General features: G+C 32.3%; 2 protein-coding genes across 4 annotated transcripts; both read left to right on the plus strand.

Moving 5' to 3' along the window:
• The first annotated feature begins 5,928 nt into the window (after positions 1-5,928).
• LOC105285016 (odorant receptor 33b-like) lies at positions 5,929-8,268 on the plus strand. The gene is made up of 3 exons (XM_011348931.3): positions 5,929-6,599; positions 6,999-7,722; positions 7,859-8,268. Exons 1-3 carry the CDS (start codon positions 6,441-6,443, stop codon positions 8,200-8,202), a joined length of 1,227 nt encoding a protein of 408 aa, XP_011347233.2. The 5' UTR covers positions 5,929-6,440; the 3' UTR covers positions 8,203-8,268.
• Positions 8,269-8,274: 6 nt separating this feature from the next.
• On the plus strand, positions 8,275-11,479 carry LOC113563643 (odorant receptor 13a-like). Of its 3 annotated transcripts, none has more exons than XM_026975536.1 (4): positions 8,275-8,870; positions 9,808-10,282; positions 10,671-10,901; positions 10,977-11,479. In XM_026975536.1, the coding sequence occupies exons 1-4, from the start codon at positions 8,658-8,660 to the stop codon at positions 11,315-11,317; spliced, it is 1,260 nt and encodes a 419-aa protein (XP_026831337.1). In that variant the 5' UTR covers positions 8,275-8,657; the 3' UTR covers positions 11,318-11,479. The 3 variants fall into 3 exon arrangements, with proteins under 3 accessions (XP_026831337.1, XP_026831339.1, XP_026831338.1); XM_026975538.1 differs by having other exon boundaries at positions 8,785-8,870; positions 8,992-10,282; XM_026975537.1 differs by having other exon boundaries at positions 8,786-8,870; positions 8,936-10,282.
• The last annotated feature ends 2,711 nt before the right edge of the window (positions 11,480-14,190 follow it).

The raw sequence follows: 14,190 nt of genomic DNA on the forward strand, positions 1-14,190 counted from the left end.
ATGATACTTTTATTATATAATGTTGATACGCACTTTCGATTGCGAGTAACCCGAATAAAATTGGTGCAGTCAATCCCGAGATCTCGAGTCGAGTTCATGTAAAATGACACTTTGATTTCCAGTGTTCATATTCAGTCTCACATACACACGACACATTCAAAGCGAGTTTGTCCGCCAAGACGCGTTTTCATGTATTCAAAGCGAGTTTGTCACCAAGGCGCGTTTTTATGTAACTGAAGTACAGTGACTCGTTTAGTAATAGTATGCGTATCGCCCTAATTTATTCGTTGGTAAAGATCAACGCGCGCGTTCATCGAAATAATCAAATTTAATAACAACAATTTTAATTAACTAATTAGTTTTCTCTTAATTAATATAACTAATTAAGATATCGCGAATCCGCTTGCGCTGTCTTTTTCAGAATTTCTAATTGTTTCGTTTGTAGTTGAATTTTCAAAAATTATTAACATTAATTTAAATAAAAAATAGCTAACTTTGCCATTTGTTAAGATATCGCGAATCCGCTTGCGCTGTCTTTTCAGAATCGTTTCTAGATGTTTCGTTTGTAGTTGAACTGTAAAAAGTTATTAACATTTGTTTAAATAAAAAATAGCTAACTTTGCCATTTGTTAAGATATCGCGAATCCGCTTGCGCTGTCTTTTTCAGAATCGTTTCTAGATGTTTCGTTTGTAGTTGAACTGTAAAAGTTATTAACATTTGTTTAAATAAAAATAGCTAACTTTGCCATTTGTTAAGATATCGCGAATCCGCTTGCGCTGTCTTTTTCAGAATCGTTTCTAGTTGTTTGGTTTATAGTTGAACTTTCAAAAGTTATTAACATTTGTCTAAATAAAAAATTGCTAACTTTTGTTGAGATATCTCGGTCCAACTACAAACGAAACGAAACAACTGCAAACGATTCTAAAGAAGACTGCGCAAGCGGATTCGAGATATCTCAAAATTTAAAAAGTTACAAAAAGCAATGAGATCCCACTAAAAGAATCTCACAAAGGGAAAAATGTACGCCAAGTACATAAAAAATCCCACCTTGTACACAACAAAAAGTTTAAAAACTATTTAGAAAAATCAAAACTAAATATGAAATCAATAGTTAACTAGCCAAGTACCTAGTAGTACTTAGAAGTACCTAGATGTACCTAGAAGTACTTATTTTATCTAAATATTTTAAAGTTAACAGTGCTATTTTTTATCATGGTGAAATGTTAATAATGGACATTACACGAACATGTTGCGAGCTAAGGATACAAAATGGATTTCCGTAAATGATTTAAAAGTTGAGACATTGACATTTGTCATTGGCCTCGAAATGCTAAGGGTGCATACATATTTTTTTTAGAAAAATAATAATCTATTAATAACAGTCAATCTGTTAATAATTAATAATAAAAATAATAATCTCTAAATAATAATTTATTTTTTGAATATTGAAATTCTATGCTATCGAAATTTTAAAAATGTACAAAAAGGAGTGAGATCCCTACAAAACCCTTTTTAAAAAAAGAAAAAGTATTTACGCCAAGTACATAAAACGTGTCGGACTTTGCAAAAACAGTGTAATTCAAAAAATCTTTCTAAAAAAAGAGTATTATACAAATTTATTTATTCATTCAAAATATACATGAAATCAATACAAGTAGCCAAGTTATCGTTGTTATTATTCGAAAGTGCACTGTTCACAAATGGATATGAAATCACTGCACTTTATCTAGTATTTCTTTAAAAATGGATTTTGTCAATGCAATATCCAATAATTATATACAACAACAGATTTATGCAAAATTAATCCAACAATTATATGAAACAAAAGTTTTATATCATAGTGAAGTAAAAACTTGGCGTGCCCGGGTTGTATTACGATGCAATGCTCACCAATGTTTTACAGTATACAAATTATTTGCGTGAAGTAATGAAACGATTTACATACAATATTTGTAGAAATATAAATATATAAAAGCAACAATTAAAGAAGAAAGAGATGTTTTATATTTCCAAGGCAATTTTGAAATTATAAATATATTTACAAGAATTCAATTAATGCAATCCGGGCACGCCAAATTTTTTACTTCACTATGATATAAAACTTTTGTTTTATATAATTGTTGGATTAATTTTGCATAAATCTGTTGTATATAATTATTGGATATTGCATTGACAAAATCCATTTTTAAAGAAATACTAGATAAAGTGCATTGATTTCATATCCATTTGTGAACAGTGCACTTTCGAATAATAACAACGATAACTTGGCTACTTGTATTGATTTCATGTATATTTTTGAATGAATAAATAAATTTGTATAATACTCTTTTTTAGAAAGAGTTTTGAATTACACTGTTTTTGCAAAGTCCGACACGTTTTATGTACTTGGCGTAAATACTTTTTCTTTTTTTAAAAAGGGTTTTGTAGGGATTAAATTAAATCTATAAAAATGTAAAATATTTTTTCTTCCTGTTACATAAATTGATCAATTTCAGCATTTTTTTATGTAATAATGGAGAACTAAAAGTTTTTTTTATACATCAAGATTTAAAGTTTATTATTTCCATTTAAATGTAACATTTATTTAGAAACGTTCATGAAACAGAAATTTTTCTGGTATAAATGGGATGTTTTTTGACAAAAGAGATTCGATGAAAAAAAATAAATTATTTACGTATATCAACAGAGTCTATTGCTGATCTATTGCCTATTATCGAGTTTTATATGGGCTGCATTGACACAGGAATGAACATAGACTGCCTTATGTTAATCTGTTGTGCATCGCTTGGTATGCTGAAAACGATATCGTTTCGCATTTATGCAAACAATTTAACTGATAATTATGGCTCCGCTTTAAAGGATTATTTGACAATCGAAAATGGGAATCAACGCGCCATCATGCGAAGACATGCTTTTATGGAGAGATTTCTCTGTTATTTCTTAATGTCTTTCAATTACATTAGTTGTGTGATACTTGCAGTACTTTCTCTTGTGGATAATGGCGAAAATAAACAGATTAATGCAACGAACGAGAATTTGCGAGAATATCTAATACCATCAAGATGCGCCATAGAATACCTTGAGCCTCCGGACAGCATGTATAAGATTATTTGTCTTATCCAAGCTATTGCAATAATATTAACATCTAATACTAATATTGGTAATATCTGTTTGTCTTTTCATATTTTCGTGCATATCTTGTCTTACATAATGAGATGCGAACTTTGAAGATGTAGCAATGTACAGTCAATGGCACAAGCGCATATACGCTATATTTTTCCAGAACACAAAATAACGTTAAACGAATATTAAATGACGTTTTTTAACTGTTCTCAGGTTGATGTCAATATCTTTTTTAATTAATTTTTTTAATTTTTAATAATTTCTGAGCCCGTCACAATGTACATGTAAGGTTTTTTTTCAAAAATTGCGACCATCTTGTTCTCTGATTTCGATATTGTAGATCGCGTCTGTTCTCTCTCAGGCAAGTTGTCAACATCTTTGGTCCCTTTATATTATTGCACTTCCTTATGCACTGCTTTAACTTTCCTATGTACTGGGCAGCGGTTGCAAGCGATAATTTGAGGTCTTTCGGAAAGCAAAAAACACTCGAATCTATACGTATACGAACTAACATACGTAGCACTTATTTTGTCTATTTACGACTATCGTGTAAACATTAACAAAACTGAGACTTAGCTCTCTTAAAATTATTAAATAAATTACTAAAATTTAAAAAACTTTTAAAACGTTCTAACTTAATGTATATTAACAATCTTGCCGCATGAAAATGTTGCATGCTAAATAAATGCAACTGTCGAAATTATTACGTACCTACACGCTCTTATGCTATTGATTGTACGTCTACATATATACGGGTGCCTCAGAAAGAATGGGACAATGCTCGTGTGCAGATAGAGCGGACTGAACTGAGTCGAAAAGTCCTGTACCATTTTGCAATTTTCGCAATAGTTAACGAGTTATTAATTATTAAAAATCGCTGTATTAGTCCGGCCTACCGCCGAATGCAAGCGCGCGGCGAGATGCGACCGCCTAGCGATCGAGTGCCTAGCGATCGCAGTGGCAATAGCTAGACAGGCCACTTGTAATAAACAACACCCCGCGCGCCTAGCAACCTCGATCGCTAGGCGGTCGCATCTCGCCGCGCACTTGCATTCGGCGGTAGGCCGGAATAATACAGTAATTTTTAATAATTAATAACTCGTTAACTATTGCGAAAATTGTAAAATGGTACAAAACTTTTCGACTCAGTTCAGTCCGCTCTATCTGCACACGAGCATTGTCCCATTCTTTCTGAGACACCCTGTATATAGTTTTTTATAAATTATATAAATTTTGTTAATTTTGTTTTTATAATCAAAATTAATAGAATGTGGAAGTTCTCAATGGTTCGCGTTAATATTCTACCATAAATTATTTTTTTATAGATGGTAGAATGTATGAAAAGTTTTGCTATTTATATGAATAAAATGAAAATGCAAGTGCATGAGAAAGTAAATTGCATGTGAATTACATTTTAATATTATAAAATCTTAATATTATAGAATCTATCTGATAACTTTTTCCGTAAATCTTTGCGAACTTCTACATCTTAAAAATGAAATATTATACACAAAAATGTAGCATATATCACAAAAGGCTACACATTTATATTTTTTAAAATTATTTAACTCTCCGTCGTCCAACTGTACACTTGAGTGACACGCTGAAACTACTATGAATACAAAATGATTACACATGAAAAATTCAAAGTTTATAAAGTATTTGACATAGTATGCTGATACATAAAAAACAAATTGATATGTATATACAGTCTGTTTGATAAGAGCATGTACGGAGAAACTTTTTCCTAGAAACCGTTAGAGGGGGGATTTGAACGCGAGCAGATAGCGGAACCCTTCTCCCAAAATGCTTTGTATAGAAAGCCTTAGTTATCGTTTGACCTTGGTCACAGAAGGACATATTTAATCATGAGTGCCGCGTACGCATCACGTTACGAAGCCGTGTTTCTATATTTGCATCCGAAAGGACCAAAAATGTCCTACGGAGCGGCTGCTAAGTACATGAAAAAATCTAAGACATTTGTAAGTAAGTGAGTAAAACGCTATTCCGACGTGAAAAACGTTGATGACCTGCCGGATCGTGGCTCTGTGCAAAAAAACGACGAAAAAGGAGGACAGAATGATTTTACGGATGTTTGAGAAGAATCCTCGTTTATCATTGCGTGGCGGGCAAACGGTTTTACATAAAAAGGGTCTAAATATATCATGTGATACTATAAGAAGACGTTTACTGGCTCATGAAGTGAAATTTCGAAGCGCAATGAAGAAACCGTTGCTGTCCGAAAAACACGTCGAAAAAAGACTTGCTTGGGCAAAAGAAAATTTGGACCGCTATTGGGACAACATAATTTTTTCAGATGAAGCTTCTTTTTGGGCAAAGTCTTCTATCAGACGTGCCTGGTCTACCCATGCCAATAGACTCATCGAGCGGACCGTTAAACATCCGGTGAAGGTGCACGTCTGGCGTACTAATAAAATTAGTAGAAAATATGCCTCGGAGATGCCAGGCAATTATTGATAATGGAGGCGACTGGACAACTTATTAATAATAAAGCATCACAGTCTATATCATGCATAATGTGTGTATTTTTTTTCAATTTATTATCCCAAGTCGTTTTCGAGTTTCGCCGTACACGCTCTTGTCAAACAGACTGTATATATGATTTTAATAAAATTTCTGATCATGATTGCAATTCACAATTATTTCTTTATGTGCACATAATCTTTTTAATATAACAATATAAATATATTTATTGTTATATCAAGCATATAATTTTATTGTTTTTTTTAAAGCATAAAAGAATATTTTGTAATAAGATTTTTAAAATCACACGACGTAAAATTTATTTAGGAGATGTTATACTTAATAAATTTATTTAAGTTATGTCTTGCATTTTTCTAAGTCAAAAGAAAAAACAGTGTTTTTAGTATAAAGGTTTGTCTATGATTTGTTACCTTTTATCCATTTGAGCAAATGTTTCACTTTTCGGTAAATAAATTTTTTCTACGATTCTCGGATGCCAATCTTCATAAAAAAACGAACATAGCGAATATAGCGTAAAAACTTTCTTGTGGAAAAAGGTCTCACAACTTTATAGATAGGAGTTTTAATGAGGTGGGGAGATGTTATATGGGAGACTAACATGTGCTTTATCATCAAGCTATTGAACCGATGACAGACCTTAGAACTAAAATTTGTCACGAATTAGCATGAGTCATGAAGATCGCAATTGCACAAATAGTTGATAAAGGCTGAGGAAAACACTAGGGTGCATAGCGAAATAAACTGCAATCAATAATGCACGTAAATAAGGCGCATTGGCTCCTGCCTACACTCGATCACCCTATAACCCTTAATGCAACATGCAAAGATGGACTCATGCAAAACATGGAATAAAGAAATGACTCGTGAATTTTTTCCATATAAGCGAATAATGTGGCCTGTCGGTTCATGGCCAGTGGATTCTAGTAAAAACTTCGCGAAACTTCGCGCATTGTTTGTTACAGTCACACAGGTAAATTTACATCGAAATATTACCTATAGTTCAGTAACATGTAATATATACTAACATGTGAAGTAAGATATCTCAATGCAATTTGTTGGTATCAAAGTTATTACATATATCGCAGTTATCGCGGGTTATCGTTAAAAAACGTTTTTTTTTATTTAAAATGCGTAATAACAAATAAACATGCAAATATAAAGTGTTATGTAGAAATTAATATATAACATATTACATGATGCTTGCCAGTTTAGCATTTAGCATATTTTTAATGTCAACTATAAGAATAATATAATTAATATATCTTTTGCAACCGTCATTCACTCGTACATATACAAATAATTACAATTTTCTTTCCAAGAAAACACACAAGTCTTAAATATATATTTTATCTTTGTTTTATCTCGACAGGCACTCATGGTAGCGTATTTAAGCATGGAAATTGGTTACCACGACGGTGCTAATTTGAATTTAATCATTGACCATTTCATATTGATAACATGTGGCACTCTGACCATTATAAAAATATCAATAATATGTTTGCATCGTGATGATTTATCGAAGTACATGTGTAACGCAGCCAGTGACTGGATATACGTTGCACAGCGAGATCATCGAGAAGTCATGCTTCGTTACGCTAATCTGGGGAGATTTGTCTTTTTCTTTCAGATGTGTTCTTCATATATTGTTATTATTCCATTAATAGCTGAATCACTTTTATCATTTGTGACAATGTCTTCTTTGCAGAATATTACATTGAGCACGTCCGTAGAGGAGATGCGAGTCATAAAATTGCCTCACGATATGATCTGTCCGTTTAATGCACAGGTCGCGTGCTTCGGCATATGCATCGTTCAAGCTGTTCAACTGATCAGTACAGCCACAGGGAACTGTGGAAGTGATGTGTTTCTATTCGGCATTTGCATGCACCTTTGTGGTCAACTGGAAATACTTGGTCTACAACTATCACGGTTCCACGAAGGAAAGGGAAACGATTCTTGGGGCAAGACTAAACTAGTCGCATTGATCGAAAGGCACTGTTTGCTTTTGAATTTAGCTAAGGACATTGTGGACACACTTGATATCATCTTGAGTGCTCAACTAATCTTCCATGCTTCGCTCATATGTATAATAGGTGAAAATTAAAATACTGATAATTTAAAAAAGAATAAAAGTAATAAATTTCATTAATAAATTAATATTGATGAAATTAATATTGATTTAATCGTTATACAAGAAATAAATTGTTGACTATTAAATATGCTTTTTAGGATTGCAGTTTATTGTGTCATGGGCAGTCTCTGATTTTATCCTCGTTGTAAGAAGTATACTCTCTCTCAGTATATTAATGATTCAGTTATTTTTATACACTTATGTAGGAGAAATATTATCATTAAGAACACAAGCAATTTCTACCGCGATTTATTTGAGTAAATGGTATGATTTACCTATAAATATTACTCGAGATATATGTTTTATAATGTTTCGTGCTACTTATCCCGTTTACATAAGAGTAGGTAAATTTTATAATATGGATCTTAATACTTTCAAAACTATTCTGAAAGCTTCGGCTTCTTACTTTTCTGTATTACGAATTATGTTTACACAATATTAATATAAAACATTATTTGTTAGAAAGACATAAACATATTTAAAATATGAAATATGTACATAAATATATTTGATAAAATAGGAGATATATATTTAAGTTTGGCTTTTTATTTTTCTGGAAAATTTATAAAATAAAAAAAGAAGATGATCACTTACGTCATACATATAAGTTTTGAACAGATAAAATACGTAATATTCATATCAGAAATTTAGTATCTAACTAAACATTCAAAGTACAACGTCGCGAAACATGTAGGTAAATATTTTCTCGAACAGTTCGTATATAGTAGAAAGATATAGTCTTTTTGACGTACAATTTGGAAGACACTTTTATTTAAATTCATATTCAATGACAATTTGGTATAAAAGCATAATTCCTCCACTTCGTAATAATGTTAAGAGCATAAAGGTTGACTGATAGATGGGTATACATTCAAACTGAATAAAAAATGAGTCGGAATGCCTGGGTTATGCCGATACAGCGAACATGTAATGCTTATTGGTATCAGTTACGGTTATTACTTCAATTCGATGGCAGGTGAACGATGGAAGAGCGATATCGCATACGCGATGACTCCCTTTAAATTCTTGACATGGCCTATCGGCATTTGGCCACTGCAAGTTTATAACATTTATTCGCTCATACGGTGCGGTTTGGCCACTTGTTGCATGGTATGCATCTTTTGAATTTGATCTCGAACATCATTGTCCTGTCATACGATTGTTTCCGGACTTAGGTAGAACATTGATGTCACGACACGTTTTAAATGGGATTTTGATATTACGATTACAGCACCAAGTATTTAAATTTGGAAGGAAAGTATCCTTATTGACGACAATAGTGATATATTTTCTTTTTAGAAGTGACAACACATCGATTGAGACAAAAAGAGCATATGAAATCATATGCAATTGTAACTGTCAGAGAGATATTGATAAACAAACACTTGTTAATTTCTTTAAGATTTAATTTCTTACCCTTTGAGTTTATTTTTTGTTCACTTAATAATAGACTATTTCTGGAAATCTGTAGAAGTAGCGCTTATTCTATATTTATAATTAATACAAATCTTTTTATTAATGTAATCTTTTCTAGCATATGAGAAACAATAGTAAGCGATATGTATTAACACAATATATAAATTATTAGTATTTATTTTACTGATTTTCTTAAATTTATTATAATTGTATATTAATTTTATATTTTTTTGTACATACCATTTTATATTAGCTTTATATTTGTACAGTACAAAATGTGCTATATAGAATTTTAATTATTTATTATATAAATAATTAAATATTTAAATATTAATTTTACAGTTACATTATTTAAATAATACTGAATTAAATTATAAAGCATGTAATTTTTAATAATTTACATGCTTTAGTTTGAAAAAATCTAATATTTTCTGTATTATCTGTATAAAAGATGCTAAGATATAAAATTGCTATTCGCGCATGCAACGTTCCAGCAATTATTATCTATTACATCATTAGATAACAACCTTTGCGAAAGAAATCTGTCAATTTGGAATTGGGACATATCTTTTTTAGACGCAAAATGCTGTCTGTTTGAGTAAGAAAATATACCATTTGCACATATCAACAGAGCATAATAGTGATCTTGCCTTCCATGGAGTTTTACTTGGGCTGTACTGATGCAGAACAAAATATAGACAGCCTCATGTTGATTTGTTGCGGAATTCTCGGTGTGCTAAAAACAATATGGTTTCGCATTTATGCGGATAATTTAACTATCAATTACGGTTCAGCTGTCAATGATTATGTGACAATTGTAAATGTAAAACATCGTTCCATCATGCGAAGACACGCCTTCATGGGAAGAATTCTCTCCTGTTTCATGGTTTGCTTCTCTTACGTTGCTGTGCTTATATATTCATTTATCCCTCTTCTGGGTGATGAACAAGATAATGTAGTCAACGAAACAAACGAGGAGGCTGTACTAGAGTATCCGATACCATCAAGATGTGCTTTACAGTACCTGAATGCGCCAATGAGCATGTATCAAATTTACTGTTTCATCGAATTCATAGTGTTACTAATTACATGCACCTGTAATCATGGTAACAATTATTTCTTCTTTAATATATTCTATTATCTTTTTCTTTTGTATTATGCGATAAGCAGAATTCTGAAATTATTTTTTATGCATCAGAATTAATTTTATTAATGCAATATATTTGTATAATATAAACAATTTTTACATATTGCACAATAATAACATAGATAGAAGGATAAAAATATACTTATGAAAGAATAAAATAAATATGTGTATGATAAAATCAAAGATATATTAAATATATGTAATATGTAATGTGATATGTAATTCGACAAGTAGAATGTATGTAAAATAGTTATTGTTTGATAGGTAATACGTACCCTTTAATTACTTAATTACTTTAAACAGTGAAATAATTAAATCATGTTTTAGTATATTTCCTTTCTGTATAGGTAATGACTCTTTATTTCTCAACATTACATTACATGTTTGCGGCCAAGTGAAAATTCTAAAGGCCAATTTTATGGATTTTACTGTAACAAATTTGCAAGTGTATGATCATTTCAACGCACTAATTCAAAGGCATAATTATCTAATACAATTAGCCAAGAAACTTGCCGATACAATAAGTTTCATTTTGATAACGCAGTTATTTATCAGCAGTATACTTTTATGTATAATGGGTAAATATTGTCATTGATAACAATTATAGATACGTGCTATGTAAAGTCTACATTAATCACAAAAGTGTTTTTCAGGCTTTCAATTTATCTTAGCATTAAAACTCAATGATGCTGTTGTTATGGGAAAGAGTCTTACTGTACTATGTACATTTTTGACACAACTATCGGTGTACAGCTACGTTGGGGATTATTTAAAATCTCAGATGGAAGAAGTTGGACTTTTCAGTTATCAAAATACGTGGTATAATCTTCCCGAAAAGATAATGAAAAATTTAATTTTTATCATTATGCGAGCACATTATCCCGTAAAATTACAAGCAGGAAGTTTTATTGTAGTAAACTTAGCAACTTATATGAGTATTCTGAGAACTTCTATCTCGTATCTGTCTGTGCTCCGTATAATGGTAGAAACGTAAGTTAACTTATAATTATAATACGTAAACCGAAAAAGGTTTACAAATTACATATGCACAATTTCAAGTTATGTTTAATAAGACAAAAATCTGTAGAAGCAAGAAATATTTAATATTACTGGTTTAATTGAGAGATTTATTATAATAAAATTATAATAACGTATAGTCGTCTCTTGTGTTAAGTCAATAATGTCTTCTTATGCATTACCGAAAATATACAGGATGTCTCGCGTAAGTTATCCAATCGCTCTCCTGCAGGTAGATCTCCGCTAAGTTGAACTAAAAAGTCTTAAACCATTTTGCAATTAACCATGCAAAATTTCGAGTTATTAATGAAAGAAGATTAGTGAATCAGTACAAATGAGAACGCGGCTCGTGTAGTGAGGCTGTCGGTAGGAGGGCCGCGCGCTCGTTGTTGGTTACGGCGCAGTGAGGCAGCGGCGCCAGAAAGCGTGCTTTGTAGCATGCGGTGGGGAAGGAGTGAAAATGGTCTCGCGAATCGTCGCATGCTTTCTGGCCTCACCCACTCCACTCACATCAGTGACACAAGATTTTGCTATAATACATTTTTTTTCATCATTTTGCATTATTCTATTTAGCTGATTTCAATAGAGAACGTTTTCTTTGCTACTATGCCCATGTACTCATGATTATGTGGGGAAAGATATCGCAACTGTGTATAGACAAGCTTTTCACGTTTATCTTACGACCGTTCGAAGGGTTCCGAATGAATTAATAAAATATGAGTGTGATAGAAGTAATATGCTTCATCCATCATGTTTATCGGTTGACAATACTTCATTATAATTTTCATAAATCGCCATTGAATTCGCAAAAGAAAATTCTATTTGTAACAAGTGGACAAAGCATTGTAGTTTAAGTAAACTACCATGCCATGTCCGTGTTACACATGCAACTGTCATAATGTCGGATGATCTTTATGATTTCTTGATTCACGCTTCCTGCAGCATTAATAAAAGATCTGCACTTTGCGATGATGAGATCAAATTATCCGCTTCGTCTCACTGGAGGAAAATTTTTTACGCTAATCGCGGTAGAGAGAGACAGTAGTGGATGTTCTAAAATTGTCAGTCTCATATATTTCTGTTCTACGATTAGCACTAGAAGATTAATATAATTCAACAATGGATATTTATTTTTGCAGTAAAATTAAGAGTTTGCAAGAATTATTATACAATAATTATTAGTGCAGTATATAAATATAAAGAATGCAGATATATTATATTTAATTAAAATATTTTAAAACATATATGTAATGTAATGTAATGTGTTTAATTATTAACTTGATACTTGATTATGCTGTTAATCGATAAAAGATGTTAAGAAGTTCTGAGATTCAATTGTTATTTCAAACACCAAGGACTTCATGCAACGAAGTTGCATGCTTAACTTATTCAGCACAAGAACTTCTTGCACACGTCCTTCGTAACCACCTGTTACCACTGGTGAAACTTTTTCCACTTTGTTGCATGTTTCTTATGAATAAACTTAGTAAAATTGTTAAATTTCGGCTAGTTATACTAATAATCACATTGTCTTTTACTTTGCAATTAATTGTTTTTACGATGTTTTGTTTACGATACACAATAATTTAACTGTCACAACAGTTTCTTTCATCGTTGCACGTATTGATACAGTCTTTCTTCTACTGTTGCTTTATCGAGCTTATGAAGTGGTAGAAGGTACCCTAACAGTGTACAGACATGCGTATTGCCTCTTCTTGCGCGATAGTTTGAAGGGTTCCCCATGGACTAATAAAATATGAGTTTGGTGGGGATAATCTGTTAATATCCGTCTGCGTTTGATGATTCACGATAATGCTTCATAACAGTACAGTAAATGTACTGTACAGTAAATGTGAATCGATATGGAATTTGCAAAAGAACTTCCACTGGTAACAACCGGACAAAATAGTTTCGCATGTAAAGTCATCCGGGCGGTTCACGTAACCGCCATAATGTTGGATGATCATTGGAACGATGATGTTGCATATGTCTTTTCCATGCATAGAACACTTATGCAAGTACTCGGTATATGGCCATTACAGAAAAAAACAGTGTTCCAAATGATGCAGTGTAGTTTAACGAATCTTCTACAGGTACATTATCAATAAGAAATTCTTAAACTGTTACAGGAAAAACGAGTACACTAAAGCTAGATACTTAAACTTCAAGCTCAAAAATTCGTCTATAGTAGATTTATGCAACGCTCTTATTAAATATTTAAGTTTCTTAAATGTACATGTGTTTATAATGCTAACATAACACAATGTACATAATAGTCCATAAATATATATAAATGTTACAATTTTTTTCATTTATTATTTTATTCATTCATATATTATTTTATTGTATCTACTATTGTACTATGCAACAGTAATAACGTATGCACAAGTGAGTTCGAGTTTGGCGAAGGATGATGGACGCACAGTCCTTTCCCAATAAGCTTCTAATCAATGCTACCCTCATGTGGAAACTTCGGACCATCAAGACTTTGAATACCCCCAATGGCAGAGAAGCGGTACGGCGCATTCACGTGCCATCCGCACTTTCCTCACCATACACCCGCCAATACCTTGCGCACCCACTACAAGCGGACGGCCGGCACAACGAACGCGAAAAAATGACGCCAGCACTTAGCCGGCGCGGGGATAATGTACACGGCAAACGACGTACAACGCGCGCGTTAACGCGAGTATCGTGTCTACCCTTCCCCTAAATCACTGCGCGCAACTCCACTACGGCAAGGGTAACTAACACGGGCTTGAATGGATTCGCATTTTAACATAATTGTGTCCCCAATGATTTGATTTGCGCACAAGGACCATTTTAGATACCGCGATGCGTGCAAGCGAT

Source organism: Ooceraea biroi, chromosome 2 (assembly GCF_003672135.1).
Source record: "Ooceraea biroi isolate clonal line C1 chromosome 2, Obir_v5.4, whole genome shotgun sequence".
Taxonomy (NCBI): Eukaryota; Metazoa; Arthropoda; class Insecta; order Hymenoptera; family Formicidae; genus Ooceraea; species Ooceraea biroi.